At 46.5% G+C, this 14567-nt stretch overlaps 1 protein-coding gene across 1 annotated transcript in view; it reads right to left on the reverse strand.

Moving 5' to 3' along the window:
* The window catches only part of Tmep (Transmembrane endosomal protein), a 36315-nt gene that overhangs the window by 12463 nt on the left and 9285 nt on the right, over positions 1 to 14567 (reverse strand). Inside the window, exons 4-8 of the mRNA XM_089587941.1 lie at positions 13492 to 13582; positions 10711 to 10786; positions 7601 to 7692; positions 5937 to 6106; positions 2472 to 2722 (exon numbers count right to left, since the gene is read on the reverse strand). Of these exons, the coding sequence (XP_089444067.1) occupies positions 2472 to 2722; positions 5937 to 6106; positions 7601 to 7692; positions 10711 to 10786; positions 13492 to 13582 (680 nt within the window). The remainder of the gene's footprint in view (positions 1 to 2471; positions 2723 to 5936; positions 6107 to 7600; positions 7693 to 10710; positions 10787 to 13491; positions 13583 to 14567) is intronic.

The raw sequence follows: 14567 nt of genomic DNA on the forward strand, positions 1-14567 counted from the left end.
TCAAAGGCTATTCCCGCGTGGGTCGTGGAAAGTTTCGGTGCGGCCCTTAAACGTTTCTTTTTTTTTTAATATTTTCTTCGGGAAAACGGGGTGCGGCCCGTACAGTGCGTTTATGCGGTATGTTCAATTTTGCGAGTCGAAAAATTTCCGGAAATTTTACCCCGCGTAATAGGCGCACCCCGAACTTTGAGCCGGATTTTCTGGAAAAAAAGTGCGCCTATTATGCGGGTAAATACGGTATTTGCAGAAAGACCTGGCAAAATACATTCGAATAGCTGGCTCCTTTGTCCCTGTATCTTTTTCGGCCGCTTGCTTTGGTGAATGAGGGATCGTCGCAAAAGAAAAATTTATAGCTTTTGACTGGCCGGCACGAAAGCGATCATTTTCACATTGCACTTAGTGTACAAGAGTACCCTACTACAACATTTTTTCCAGGGACTGTGGGGGAGAAAAAAAAACCTGAGGACCTTGAAAATATACCTTGAAAACATATTTTCGCCGATTGTGACCTCATCCAACTTAATCTGGACAAAATTATGGGGACACTTAAAGGGACACTGAGGAGAAATTGAAGTTGGCTTGTATCGACAGAATACCAGCTCCTGATTACAAAAACGCCGCTCATACTGACAACAAAGCTCTTGAAACCTAGAAATAAGCAAGAACCAAAATACAGGTATCACTGCCACAGGCCAAACTCGCAATTACAAGCGTGATGGCGTCATAGGACAAAACAGTGTTGCTAGAACCAACACTAGGACACGAGAAGACACGAATCACTGAGGCACAGCCAATGCATGCGCAAATCTCCTTGACGTCGCCAGATGGCGCCACGTACCCGGCAGCTACGCGCGCGTGCCTGCAGCATCGGGACCAATCAGCGCCTGCTCACCGGCGGTAGGCGGGCTGCCGGTACTCCGCTAACGGTAACAAGGTACACGGTATGCTAAGGTGTCTATTTGCGAGAACTTCGTTGACAACTTCAAGAACGGGATCCATCATAACGCTGGCAGAACGCCGGTGTGAACGTAAACGAAGCGACGGTAGCGACGGCCGCAGTAGCCGATAGATGCCTTCAACGTGCGGCCGGCGGTAGCTTTCTTTTCGGCTGCTGGTAGGCCGCACTGCTGGCCGCCAGAAATCACAGAGTCTGCGTTACGTCATGTTCATGTCATGTTGCACGTCACTTAGTCCTGTGTCGTCATAGGAGAATCCCAAGTTTGAATGAGAGCGGCGGGAAAAACTTTTCCAACTTCGAATCTAAATTTCTTAGAAATAAATGCATCTTTCGCTGCCGGCCAAGTGGCAACAAAGCCATGACATGCCGAACTATCGTATTTTGCTATAAAAAAAATATTAATAGAGCTCTCCTCACTGTCCCTTTAAGCCACCTCAAGATCCGAGCTGCTCCAAAAGTACAGCCTTTGTCAAAAGTTTGCAGCCCAGGGGGTTTGCTTCTGAAGCACACTGTCTGGTTCGTGATGCATCTCCAGCGCTCCGAATTTGCTGAAGGTAAGAAGCATTCTGGTCCTGCCTCCTCAAATGGGCAGGACTACCACGAATGTTACAGGAGTCCCACTGCGAGGCTTAGAAGTAAACCCCCTGGGCTCTAAACTTTTGACAAAGACTGTACTTGGGAGTGAGTATGTACTCCCCGTGGCCACCAAGAACCAGCTCCAAAGTGCTCGCCTCGCCCTTTCCCAGCTGCGTGCTCTCCCCGTGTTTCTCAGTTCTTACTTTTTTTTTTTTTTACAGCCAGTTTGCACTTTCTCCTCTCCCACCAACAACTAGTTCCAACCAGCTTGTCTTGCCCTCTCCCGGTTGCCTGCTCTCCCCCCCCCCCCCCCTCCCCCCCAGCTTTTCAGTTTTTAATTTTCACCCCGCAGTCACGTGACCATGTGATGCCGTCACCCTACTGACCAATAAGTGACATTTGTGACAAACGCAAGACGCAGAATTGCATGATGTGCAGTTTAATCATCATCATCATCAGCCTGACTGCACCCACTGCAGGGCAAAGTCCTCTCCCATGTCTCTCCAATTAACCCTGTCCTTGCCAGCTGCGGCCACAGTATCCCCGCAAACTTCTTAATCTCATCCGCCCACCTAACTTTCTGCCGTCCCCTGCTACGTTTGCTTTCTCTTGGAATCCACTCCGTTACCCTTGAGGACCAGCGGTTATCTTGCCTTCGCATTACATGCCCTGCCCAAGCCCATTTCTTCCTCTTGATTTCGACTAGGATGGCATTAACTAAGATGTCAGGTGAAGTTTAATGCTGTCACATTAAAACAGGCGAGAGCTACAAACAGATCCAGTGTTCAGTGAAACATTCAAAAAGCTGCTTTCTAGAACGAAGTTCAGACTGAGGCTGACTGGCAGTCTGGCTGAAACATCCAGATGCACGAGCTTCTAAATGTGGCTTGAAGAAAATAATAATAATAAAATAACATAAGCAAACAGTAGAGCGCACCTTGAGACTCGAAGAGATGCTCTGCATGGTGACCGAGCGTCCCTGGGCGTCGGCGCGGCACCCCTGCACGTAGACGCGGTAGGGGAAGGCGTACTTGAGTGCCAACGAGGCAAAGAACATCTCGACGCAGATGAGGAAGTTCTGGTAGGCGGCCGACACCGTGCCGGCACTCGCTGCCGCGGTGTTGGTGGCGCCACTGGCGTTGATGGCCGAGATGAGGCCCGCTTTCTCGAGGACTGCCAGCAGAACCCCTGCGGAACAAGGATGCAGTTTTTTTTTTCTGCTTTGTTTCTCCTTTCCAGTGACAGAGAAGCCCAGGAGACACCATGCTGACATTGCATGAGGAGCCCTTGGTATCACACATTTGCTCTAGACAACTGCAGCAAGCACAACAAAACAAGCCAATACATTGTGTCACGTTGCGCGATAACTAGGGCCCGGAAATTTAGGCACTAAAGAACCCCGAAATAGGCAGGCATCTAGGCTCTAAAAAAACACTGCAATAGGCTCTATAAAGCAATTCTGTCAGTCAAGCACAGAGCGTACGCAGTCCTCAACTGAAGCAATAAAGCACATTCTCAGGTTTTCGAACTTGAAGCTGCTTTGGTTTTCACTAAGCAGTGTTTTGTACTTTGAAAAGCTTCTTTCGACGACACATGAAGTTCGTGGCGCGAACCTAAAACATGACAGTTGATAGTGGCGCAGGCCTTGTGTAATGTGGCCGTACGTCTCCCCGTAGAAAGTCTCTGATTTGGGACATTGTTTATAGGCCTCTATATTTTGTACCAATTGTTCCATCATCGTAGAAGCAGTAGCGCCCTTTCCTCCCAGTGCCTGAAGAGCTGCTGGTACTTCTGCGACTGCCGTCAATGTTGGGAAGTTTGCACTATGTATGTCAGGTCTCTTTCCAAACATGCCTCTTGCTACACTTCGAGAAAAACACTTCGCTCAAGTTACACTACGAGAAAAACGTTTGGTGAAACCGGCACCGTTTGTGCGTGCATCGGCGCGCGCCTTTCACCATACTTAGCTGATTCTCAAAATTGAAAAACGGCACCGAGGACAGAAATGCCAGATTTAGGCATTTATAGGCAAAAAGTACAGTTAAATAGGTAGTATTTCCTAAAAAATGACAAAAAGGTAGGCAAATGCAAAAATCCTCTGTTTAGGCATTTATAGGCAAATGCCTGGAGTTCCGGGCCCTAGCGATAACATATAAAAGGTTTCTCCTCCGTGAGACGCATACACAGTTAAACCTGGGTGTAGCGAGCCTCCAAGTAGCAAATATCTTGATATTACGAAGTTCCTTGATTCCCCAACACCGCCCTCATTACAGCATGTACACATGTGAAGTCCATGTAGCAAAAGTGTTGCGGCGGTTGACCTCGATGTAACGAACTCACTACTGTTGACTATCGATTAGCTTGTGCTGTGTTACTTGAAAGCTGGCTGAACCATGCAAACGTTTGGTCAATATGTCGGGGTTAACTGTATAACTTGTGGGGATCCTCTCAACTGCCTTAGGCACCTTTCTCTCGCTCTTGTTGCCTACCACCATTCCATTCCCTCTACAGACTACTATATCAAGTTCAAGCCTTCAGTTAAGCTGACATCTGATCCGTCAAGCAGTGATACTAAATATAATAATTAGGTGAGAGTCTCACATGAAAGTTCTGGAGTAATGGTCACAAAAATGCAGAAACAATAGCCAGCTGCATAGGTGAAAATTCCATGCAAGCGCATGACATGCGTAACGGCAATCAAACAAGCAACTAGTTACAAACATGGATGCAGAGTGCCTGTTTGTTCCTGATGACAAGAAAAGTAAAATAAACAGGCCCCACACAGTGCTGTGTTCATTGCTTTCATCTGTCCCTCATGCACCTAGTTAGAGTATGTACAGTGAAATCTCGATACAACGAACTTCGCGGGGTCGCGAATAATCGTTCGTTATTTTGAAATATCGTAATAACGAAAGACTCGCGAAAAAAGGTAGTAGTATTACTGGACAATGAAAATACTGTACCTTCAGGAAGGGCACACGACAAGCTATGTAATTTTCAAACAGGAACGCAAACGAGAGGTTCAGCGCTCGTTTATTTGAAGAAATCCGTGATTCTGGCGGGTGCGACACAGGCGCCCCAGGACGAACTCTTCAACGTCAACTTTTTGGAGCACAGAATCAGGCACATCGCTACAACGTCCGATGAATGTGCGAAGTTTGCCTATGGATGCAAGAACCTCCGCACTAGACACAGGTTCGGCCGCTTGGTCTGCAGGCGGCGAGTCGGCATCGTCGTCCAGTTTCGCGAACGCTGCTCACGATGTCTTCTACAGTCAGGGGCAGCATTTTCCGACTCGGCGTAGTCGGCAAAAGTTACAGAAGAGTCTACAGAGAGTTTCGCAGTGACTTCAGTCCGCACCTCTTTTGCGCTGTCGTCATCCGTGCTATCAGCATCATCGCAGTCTTCTGTGTGAAGCGGCGATTTCACCAGGCCAGCTTTCCTCCAGCAGTTGTTGATGGTCGAGGCCTTTACGTTCCACCACACCCCAGTTACCATTTCGGCAGCCTGGCGGACATTTATGGCTGTCGGGAGTCCGAGCCGAAGGTTTAACAGCGCTGCACTAGGCGCTTCCGAAACGATGTGTTTCCTTAAGCGTGAACTGCCGTCGCTTCATCTTGACGCTGGCGCCCGCAGAATTCATCGTCAGCACAGTCAACACGCAGCGGCGAGAAACGACTAGGCCTCGCGTTCGCGGCGGCCGCACACAAAAAAAGAAAAGCGCGGAGGTAGTCTAGTCACATGCACACCCACGGCCGGTCTCGACGCGCGCGCTCTCTCGCTCTCTCTTAAGGAGAGAGGAGAGAGCGCGCGCGTCGAGACCGGCCGTGGCACACCGTGGGAGAAAAAAAAAACGGAGGAGGAGAGACGAGCCAACTTCCGGTTGCGAGGCGGCTTCGGATTGGACTGGATTGTATCGGATGCCTGCCCTTGGCGATTAGCAGAGTTAGCGTGTGCCTCTCGGGGAGTCGGCTCACTTCTCCGGGGTAAGTTCGTAATAATGAGGTGCATTTATAATAGGTGGGCAAATAAATTATGCTCGTTATTCTGAAATGTTCGGTATTTTGAAATTCGTAGTAGTGAAATATTTTTACATTGAAACTATAGATATTTTGGCGGGGATTTTGAAAAAGTTCGTAAATATGAAAAATTCGTTAATGTGAGGTTCGTAGTAACGAGATTATACTGTAGTATGAAAGACCACAGGCAATCAGGCAACAACTGTTCTCTGGCTTTAACAGCCCTCCAACAGCGATTCTTTCGTAACTGGCACTCCAACGATTCACCAGAAATGGTTCTCTGACAATGGGTCTCCTACAACAGTACTCTTAACGGTTCTCCGATAACGGTATACTCAGTTAATGGTTCCCCAAACAACAACCAGCACATGAAGCAGGCTCACCTTGCCAGAAGGAGAGGAAGATGACCGACTTGACAGTGCAGAACTTCCAGACGGGGTCGAAGGGCGCCAGCAGGTCCTTGGTGGCAAAGTAGAAGAGCACCATGCCGTACAGCGCCAGCGACACACTGATGTTGTAGATTATCGTGATGTACAGGTAGCCACTGTCTGGCCTGCACGCGACACGAACGGAAAAGCAGATGCATAAACACACTGCCAGCCTCAAAGCAGAGGATTAAAAATAAGGACACTGCATGTTTCAGACAACAAGCACTCTCAGTGCACTGGTTCTAGATACTGTGAGCTCATTAAATCAATCTCACTTAATCTGAAATGCCTACTTATTTAAACCAGTACCTTAAAGGTGCACTGAAGAGGAATCTGAACTCAACTTTTTGCCGCGGGAACTCGATCTACACGTTCCGAGCATTCTTAGAAACTTCGACTTATTGCCCTGTGTGGCCGATTTCCCTAATTAAATCGAATTAACGTCCGGCTCCCGCCTTTACTTTTTGAATTCTCCCCCGTACGGTGGGCGGAGTCAACAAACACGTGGAGTGCCTTTCAGCCAGCTCCGTGGAGGCTTTGCTTTCGCTTTATTTTGTTTTTTAGGTTTCCGTGAAAAAATAGTTTCATTCGCAGATAACATAGCCGCAAAATAAGCCCGCGGAAATAAAAATACGCGCAGACTATTTGCTTCTACGGATTACTACACATTACTCCGCCGGTGGCAGAGCGGCAAGCCGCCACGGGACTGGGTGAAAGGCACTCCGCGCGTTGGTCGACTCCACCCACCGAACGGGGGAGAATTAAAAAAAAGAGACGGGAGCCGGACGTTAATTCGATTTAATTAGGGAAATCAGCCACACAGGGCAATAAATCGAAGTTTCCAAGAATGCTCGGAACGTGTAGATTGAGTTCCCGCGGCAAAAAGACGAGTTCAGATTCCTCTTCACTGCATCTTTAATTACACCAACATTAGGCGCTTGAAATATCTCCAGTTAATTCGAACTTTGCAGACTTCCAAAAATTCTCAGCTTGCTTCGAGTAGTTTGAATTATCAAAAGTCTATTGCACACTGCTTCATTTAATCCCAACATCTCTTCCCACTTCAGCAATGCACGAAAGGTCATCTGCAAGTGAGCAACGTGTTAAAACCATGCAACACCTTTTAGTGTTCACCTTATTGAAAATTTCAGGCAATGACTTGCGGAGTGGCATGTGTGGGTACCAAAACTGAAATAAATGGGCTTGACCTAGCACTGAGTGCACTAGAAAGCAGCCGAACAAAGCTACTGGCAATTTTAGGTGATTTCAGTGCAAAAAAACGGCTGAGAATCATTCATCTGCCTTATCTTGTAGGTTTTTGGAACTTACGCAGTGATATATGGCTTTAGTTGACCTGTTTTTAAAGAGTCAAAACTAACACTGATGCCTTTACCTACCAAGAGAGGTCCATTTCAACCAGAATGGTCTCTAGAGAAGCCTTCAGCCTCTCACAAACAATCTGATACCGGCTTACAATAGCAGACAGATTTTTCAGACACCAATAATTCAGACCTGGCTGAGGAACCGTCACGCACTTGTACCTTTTCATGACCGGTATTTCAGACTCTCTGGAGTTCAAAAGTTTGATTTTTGAACAGTGTCCACTCAGAACACCTCACCTCCAGTCTCCATCGGAGTACTTCCCAAAGGGCTGCAGAATCAGCGTAATCACAGACATGAGAGGTTTCACTGCACAGAACTGCAGAGTTGCCTGGGGGGAAAAGGAAAAAAAAAAAAGAAAAGACGTAAATTGAATGGCCTCAAGTTCAGCTGAGGAGTCTTTTGCACGCAACTGAAGCCAGAAGAAAATGGGTCATATTAACAAGACCAAAGAACAGTGGTCAAACCACAGTTACAATGCAAACACGCACTGCAATTCATCCCCAATTGTGCCATGCATGTAGAAATGGGTGTGCAGATGTATGGCACCTAAAAAGATGTCTAAATTCCAGTAATAATGACTGGATGCCAAATGAAAAAGCCTGCTACGTAACCGGTTCCAGTATGATTAGTCTCAAAATAAAGCAGGTAAGAATGGAAAGGTGCAAGTTGAGGCATGCGCGGATATATCTAGGTACTACTCGGGGAACCCCAAAAAGCACTCGAAGGGGCCCAGTCTAAGAACTTCAATAAAACTTCGGTTGGGCCTAGTTAGTACATGTTGCTGTGAAGGTGAAGGTTTGCGTTCGCGTCTGCGTTAACAGCTCTTGGCATGACTATTGTGGTCAAAGCTAGCGTTTGAGCATGCGTGGTCAGGTGTATAAGTATGCGTTCTCAGGAAGAAAAAAAAAATTACCGACGATTACGTTACTTCCTAATGCGAAATTTGAGCGCACCAAATAAGCTGTTTCACCTTTTCGATAGATTGAGGCAAAGAAATCGAGCAACACATGTATGCGCTATCACAGAATTTTTTTTTATTTTTCACACGTATTCGCAATTTCGGCTCGGGCGGTGCACATGTACAGATCCGCCGCCACCGATCTGGCTCTCTGATTGCCACCGCACAGGGGTTGCATTGGAGGAGGAGCGAAGAAAGGAATTAAGTTCAAGCCGGCGCTTTGACAACCGGAGACTCGCAGGAAGAGGGGGGAGGGGGGCGGCGTGTACACCCAGCGGCAAACGATGGGGGCAGAAGCGCGCGCAGCAAGCGGACTACACGATAAAGGGAGGAGGGAAGAGATAGCAGCGACTGACTGATGCCGCTGACGCCGATAGCGCTGGGGGGATGAAAGGGGGGCGGAGCTGGTTACGAGGCCGACGCCGACGACGACGCGAAACCCAGGAACGGACGCCAAAGAGCTGCGCTCTAAAAACCAGCTGTTCGTGTGCTTGTGTGTGTCTCTGTGTCTCTTTGTTGTGGATCGTCCCATGTTTGCGCAATCTTCACCTTCACAGCACCAGTCTAAGAACCTCCCCCGTGAGGCTAATACCCGTGTTACATTGGCGTTTGCAACGGCAGTTCAGTTAACCCTCAGCTGAGTACTTCAACTGTCGTTGAACTCAACTGGATTCGCTTGCTGTTACACGAGCACTTCGCGTTCAGTTCAGCACTCTAACCACGTGACGTCGCATCTAGAGCGAAGTGAAAATAAAGAAAGACAGCGTACACATTTTTTTTGCGTGTGTAGTGAATGATTGTCTTGTACGTACTCTTTCCTATAACGACAAATTTTGTGTATTTTTTTGCTTTTGGGTAGAAATTTGCGTGAGGTGGTCGGTTCATAGCCAAGACTATCCGACGTGGGTCGGTTCGCTGGTCGTCGTCGTTTTTGTGTTTTCTCACTTCGACTGCTCGACGCACGCGCTATGCCTACCTGTGTTTAATGCGTCTCCAGTCTTATTTGGAGTGTTTTCTATAGTTTTCTGCATGCTTAGTTTGCGCATGCTGCAGTACACTGAGCCAAGACAATCCATTACGGGAATTTTTTTTATCCGTTGGACGCCATCTTGTCAGTTGGCCGTTCAACTGGGACCGCTGATCTCAGTCGAGCTCAACTGCCGTTGAGATCTGAATGCCCCTGCCACACGGCCAGTTTCAATGGCCATCGAGTCGAGGGCGATCGAGATTTTCGATCGCCATCGAACTCGAGGGAGTTGTGGAGCTGCTACATGGCAAATCTCAATGGCCATTGAAATCGTTCTCGCGTCTTACGCCAAGCTCGTGTGGCGCCACAATCGCTATGTTCGGTTTCGTGCAAATAACAAAAATATATTGACGAAACTTAACTAAATGTTGAAATACACTTTTTTGCAGTCATAAGGCGCGTTCACACTTGTTCAAAAATCCGGCAAGCGACGCGGATTCGCTCGCCGCAAAAACTAGGGCCTGTTCTCATCTGTTGACACCCGGGCGAGTTGGAACTGCCACGCCGCTGCTGCTTCTCGCTGTGCGCACCACGTCGCCGCTCGCGGCGTACACAGATACAGTGAGAAAAGAGCATAAATTTATGCTGTCCACATACCACGAACGTATGCACGCTCACGTACGCTAAACGCAGGTGCATTCCCACATTTAGTTCAGCGTATGCTAGTAGAGACGCAAAAATAAACTCAGCCTCTAGTGGCGCCATCTGGTTGTCAAAACGGGAACCATTACTGTCAACAAACCGACTCTCTTAGGCCTAATAGCGGCAGAATCGTCACTCTAAATAAAAAATAAAGCAAATTTATCACTTATACGTTTTCTTGTAGGCAAGATGAAACGAAGCGAAAGACCGGTGCCCCATTTATGACCAGTGAATGGACAGAAAAAGGCAGCAACAACGAGAATTCAGTCCGAAGCAAGGGGTCCGGCTTTGAAGGGCGCCGCCATGTTTTTTGTCTTTCGAAGCAATGCTAGCAACCTTGGGCAACGCTCAAAGGCCCTCGAAATCTCGATAGAGTTCCGGGCTGCTCCGTCGACTCGATAGACTATTGACTCGATGGCCATTCAAACTGGCCCTTTAGCAGCGCTCGATCGCCTTCGAGTTGATAGACTATCGATTCGAGGGCCTTCGAAATGCCCGTGTGACAGGGGTATAACACTGCTAACTGCTGTTCAGTTCAACTGACGGTCAACTGAACTGCCGTTGAAAACGCCCGTGTAACAGGGGTATAAGCGCCTCTGCACGAAGGTCTGAGAGGAGTGTTCCATTTACGGATCTCTCAGCTCCCCACAGTATACCACAGATCTTTTTGTGATGCAACTGCTTTTATTAGTACTAGTAAAGTACAAATGGATGCCCACCTGTTTGCAGAACCGGAGAAAACCAATGGTGTACGTCTTTCCAGAGAGGCAGCACGTGCCGTACCAGAAGCTTTGCCTGCAAAAGGAAACGGAAGCAAGCAGGGCTGTCACAGCAGAGAAGAAATGACCACAGTGCCACCAGCTGTTTAAGGGGGGATGTGGGGATCAGATCACAAAAATTACGAAAAAAGTAGATTTTTTAAAAGTATACTTTTTGGCATCTCCAACACTGTTTCTATGTTGAACTGAAATATTTCACCCAAAAATGAACTTTAAGCGCTCCAAATAAGTATATTTGTCGGCATCTGCACATAGACAGTGTGTGCTAGCTTAGAACTTTCGGGCTTGTTTTCTCTTAAGTTTGTCTTGAGCTTAATACCTTGCTCGTGGAAAGCGTAGCACAGCAATGGGTGCATGGATTTTTTACCCCGTTTGTTTTGTTGTGATCACTGAAATGTGGTCTGCGTCAAGACAGTCTCAGATTTACCATTTAGGCTCACATGTTTTTATTACACGGTAATTAGAGCATGACACCTTCTAAACATAAAAGAAGGTGCACATTGTGTCCTTTAAAAAAAAAAACAGAGAAATTAAAAAAAAAAATAAGAGCCTTGACTTACACCACACTTCTTAGTAAATATTAAAAGGATTTACAGACCTGTAGCCTGTTTTTTTTGTCATGCTAGGCTTTCCACAAGCAAGCAACATGGGGACACCATATAAACAATGATAAAAGGGAACCTACTGAAGCTGTCGTGAAACTTTATATCTGATTGTTTGACGCTGTTTTAAGCCAGTCTGCCAAATTTGATCACTCTAATTTGAAAAATAGAAAAGTTGGCTTCGATCTCCTCATACCCCCTTAAAGGGACCGACAACCGACCAAAACGTGTCACGAGTTTACGAAAAAAAATATAGGGAACTTGCTCCATACTGACAGACCCAGGATACTGTGGAAAAAAAAAAAAGAGGATTTTTAAACTTAATTTGGCACTGAAAATCACGTAAAATAAGCTGCAGCGACATTCTGCAGTCCGAAGTTTGTTACTGTTGGTGCATCGCATCATTTATTTATTACTCACAGCGCCTTTGTCAAGGCATTACAGTGAGGCATTACGTGACTACTATTCAATAATATTGATTTAAATGCACAGTAAATGTTCCCTTCAAAAGTGCTGCTTATATATTAATACGGTTTACATTTTTTCCAATGTGTCCTTCGATGCGAAAAAAGTTTTGCTCTAAGAAGTGGCACGCACTCTGCATCACAGAGTTGAAAGGCTCAGAGTTGTTACTAGATGGCACCAGGTGTTCTGTATTTGATAGTTGAACAGTAACTACAGTTCACTGAACCTGTAGTCAATGATAATAACCTCAGTGTGCTGTAACAGATGTGTGCGCAAAACAAAAGTACAAATGGACGTTACGCTGCACTATAGCTACCTGATTACTGTGTGGAGACATGGACCATGCAAATTTCAAGGTTGTCAGCGTGCAATCCCTATGTGTATTGGTCACTTATCATGGCTTCCAGCATTGATATATACGTACATATAAACAAGCATGGCCGTTGACTACAGCATTTCCATAACAATATTCTACAAAATTTCTAACAAAGTTACTGTGGAATCGGCCACATTGAAGATTAAACTTTCAGTTGTGGCGAAAAAGTATGGGAGTTTAAAATTCAGTTGTTGGTCCTTTTAGAAGGCAATCACAGCAAGAGTGCTAACTGAGATGAAAGCGTTGACAAAACTCCAAGGCAAGGCTGCACCAATTTCTGCTTGCATATCTGCTACTGACAAAGCTTAGTTCCACACTGCTCAGCGATAGGTTTGGTTTGGTTTTGTGGGGTTGAACGTCCCAAAGCGACTAAGGCTATGAGAGACGCCGTAGTGGAGGGCTCCGGAAATTTCGACCGCCTGGGGTTCTTAAACGTGTACTGACATCGCACAGTACACGGGCCTCTAGAATTTCTCCTCCAAAGAAATTTGACCACTGTGGCCGGGATCGAACCCGCGCCTTTCGGGTCAGCAGCCGAGCACCATAACCACTGAGCCACCGCGGCGGCGCTCAGCGACAGGTGCTAAACCTTATCACACAACATAAACACACACAATCCATGTATTGGTCTCTGGTTTATGCGGGTTTAACGTCCCAAAGCAACTCAGGCTATGAGGGACGCCGTTTGTGAAGGGCTCCGGAAATTTCGACCCCCTGGGGTTCTTTAACGTGCGCTGACATCGCACAGTACACGGTACAATCCATGTATTGGCCAATCAGACAGGTTCGGGTAAATACGCTCCGGAGGCTTCCTACTGTCAAGTGGAAACTAATATTTGAGGCAACATTTGAATGCAATTAATTACATGCAAACCAGATATTCTAAGATTTTCTTCACAGAGAGCATTCCCTGAACCACATTCCAATAATGCACTACGTCACTGTTTTCGAAACCTCATTACATTGCATTAAATTGCGGACGGCAGTATTTTCTTCAAGTTAAAGGAAAAAAAGCAAATTCAGTTTCGAGCAAGGCTGTCCTCGAGTACTTAAGACAAATGTTGCATACAAATACGCTCCTTACGACAAGCTTCAAATTTGAATGTTCAGAACCTTCCGTTTCTCACTAATCAAAGCAAAACGCACGAAATTAATAACCTGAACTTAATCGCAGCAGCCATTAGACTTCTGAAATGAGGCCCCATGTAAAACATAGCACAAGGCAGACAGAAGCAAGCAGGTGCAAGGCATCCATCCAAGAAGAAAACCCCCACTCACTGGATTGGCTTGCCCCGGATCTCGGACATAATGTTGCTCTCGCCTCCGAGGTACTCGTAACAGAGGCTCAAGAAGTTGTAGATCACAAACGCTGGAACAGGAGAGGATACAAGTTTTCAAACAGCCAAGAGCACACATGAAAGATGAAATGGACACAGAACACTCAAGCTATCAGTGGTAACAAATAGGTACATAACGTACAGACTTCATGATAAACGTTTTTTAATGTAAGGGCATTAGGATGGTCATGATAGAGAAACTGACTAGCGCCAGCATTTGTGGCGCTTAGAGGGAGTTCCTGCTCTCTATCCACCACCTGCTATGACACCGGCTAGAATCACTAGCTATAATGACACACCAGCTATAATGGAACAGCAGCCATAACGGAACAGCAGCCATAACGGAACAGCAGCCATAATGAAGCACCAGCCATAATGAAACACCAGCCATAATGGAACACCAGCCATAATGGAACACCAGCCATAATGGAACACCAGCCATAATGGAACACCAGCCATAATGGAACACCAGCCATAATGGAACACCGGCCATAATGAAACACCAGCCATAATGAAACACCAGCCATAATGAAACACCACCTCTAATGAAACACCAGCTCTGATGAAACACCAGCTCTGATGAAACACCAGCTCTGATGAAACACAGGATTTAATGAAACATCAGCTCTGATAGAACATCAGTGACAGCAAATTGGTAAGGTCAGCTCAGTGACACGTGATAGCAATTGGGTTCTTGTGAAAGTGGCTTAGTGAAGTTACAAGTAGCTGTAGTGGTCCTAGTGACACAGTTCGTTCTCCACGCTGCAACAGAGTGATAGCACAAAGGAAGATGGTTGGTTTGGTTTAAGGCAGTTAATGTCTCATCATGCTATGAGGGACACTGTAGTGGAGGGCACCAGATAATTTCGACCACCTAAGGTTCTTTAACGTGCACTGGCATCGCATACTACATGCACGCAAAGGAAAAAGAAGGTGGAGAAGACTGCTCTTTCATTTCCTCCGTGTCAATCATATTGATACCCTTCAATTCTTAACGCGGTAGCATTTAAATCCTCA

Source organism: Amblyomma mixtum, chromosome 4, assembly GCF_055824585.1.
Source record: "Amblyomma mixtum isolate Tamu chromosome 4, ASM5582458v1, whole genome shotgun sequence".
NCBI lineage: Eukaryota > Metazoa > Arthropoda > Arachnida > Ixodida > Ixodidae > Amblyomma > Amblyomma mixtum.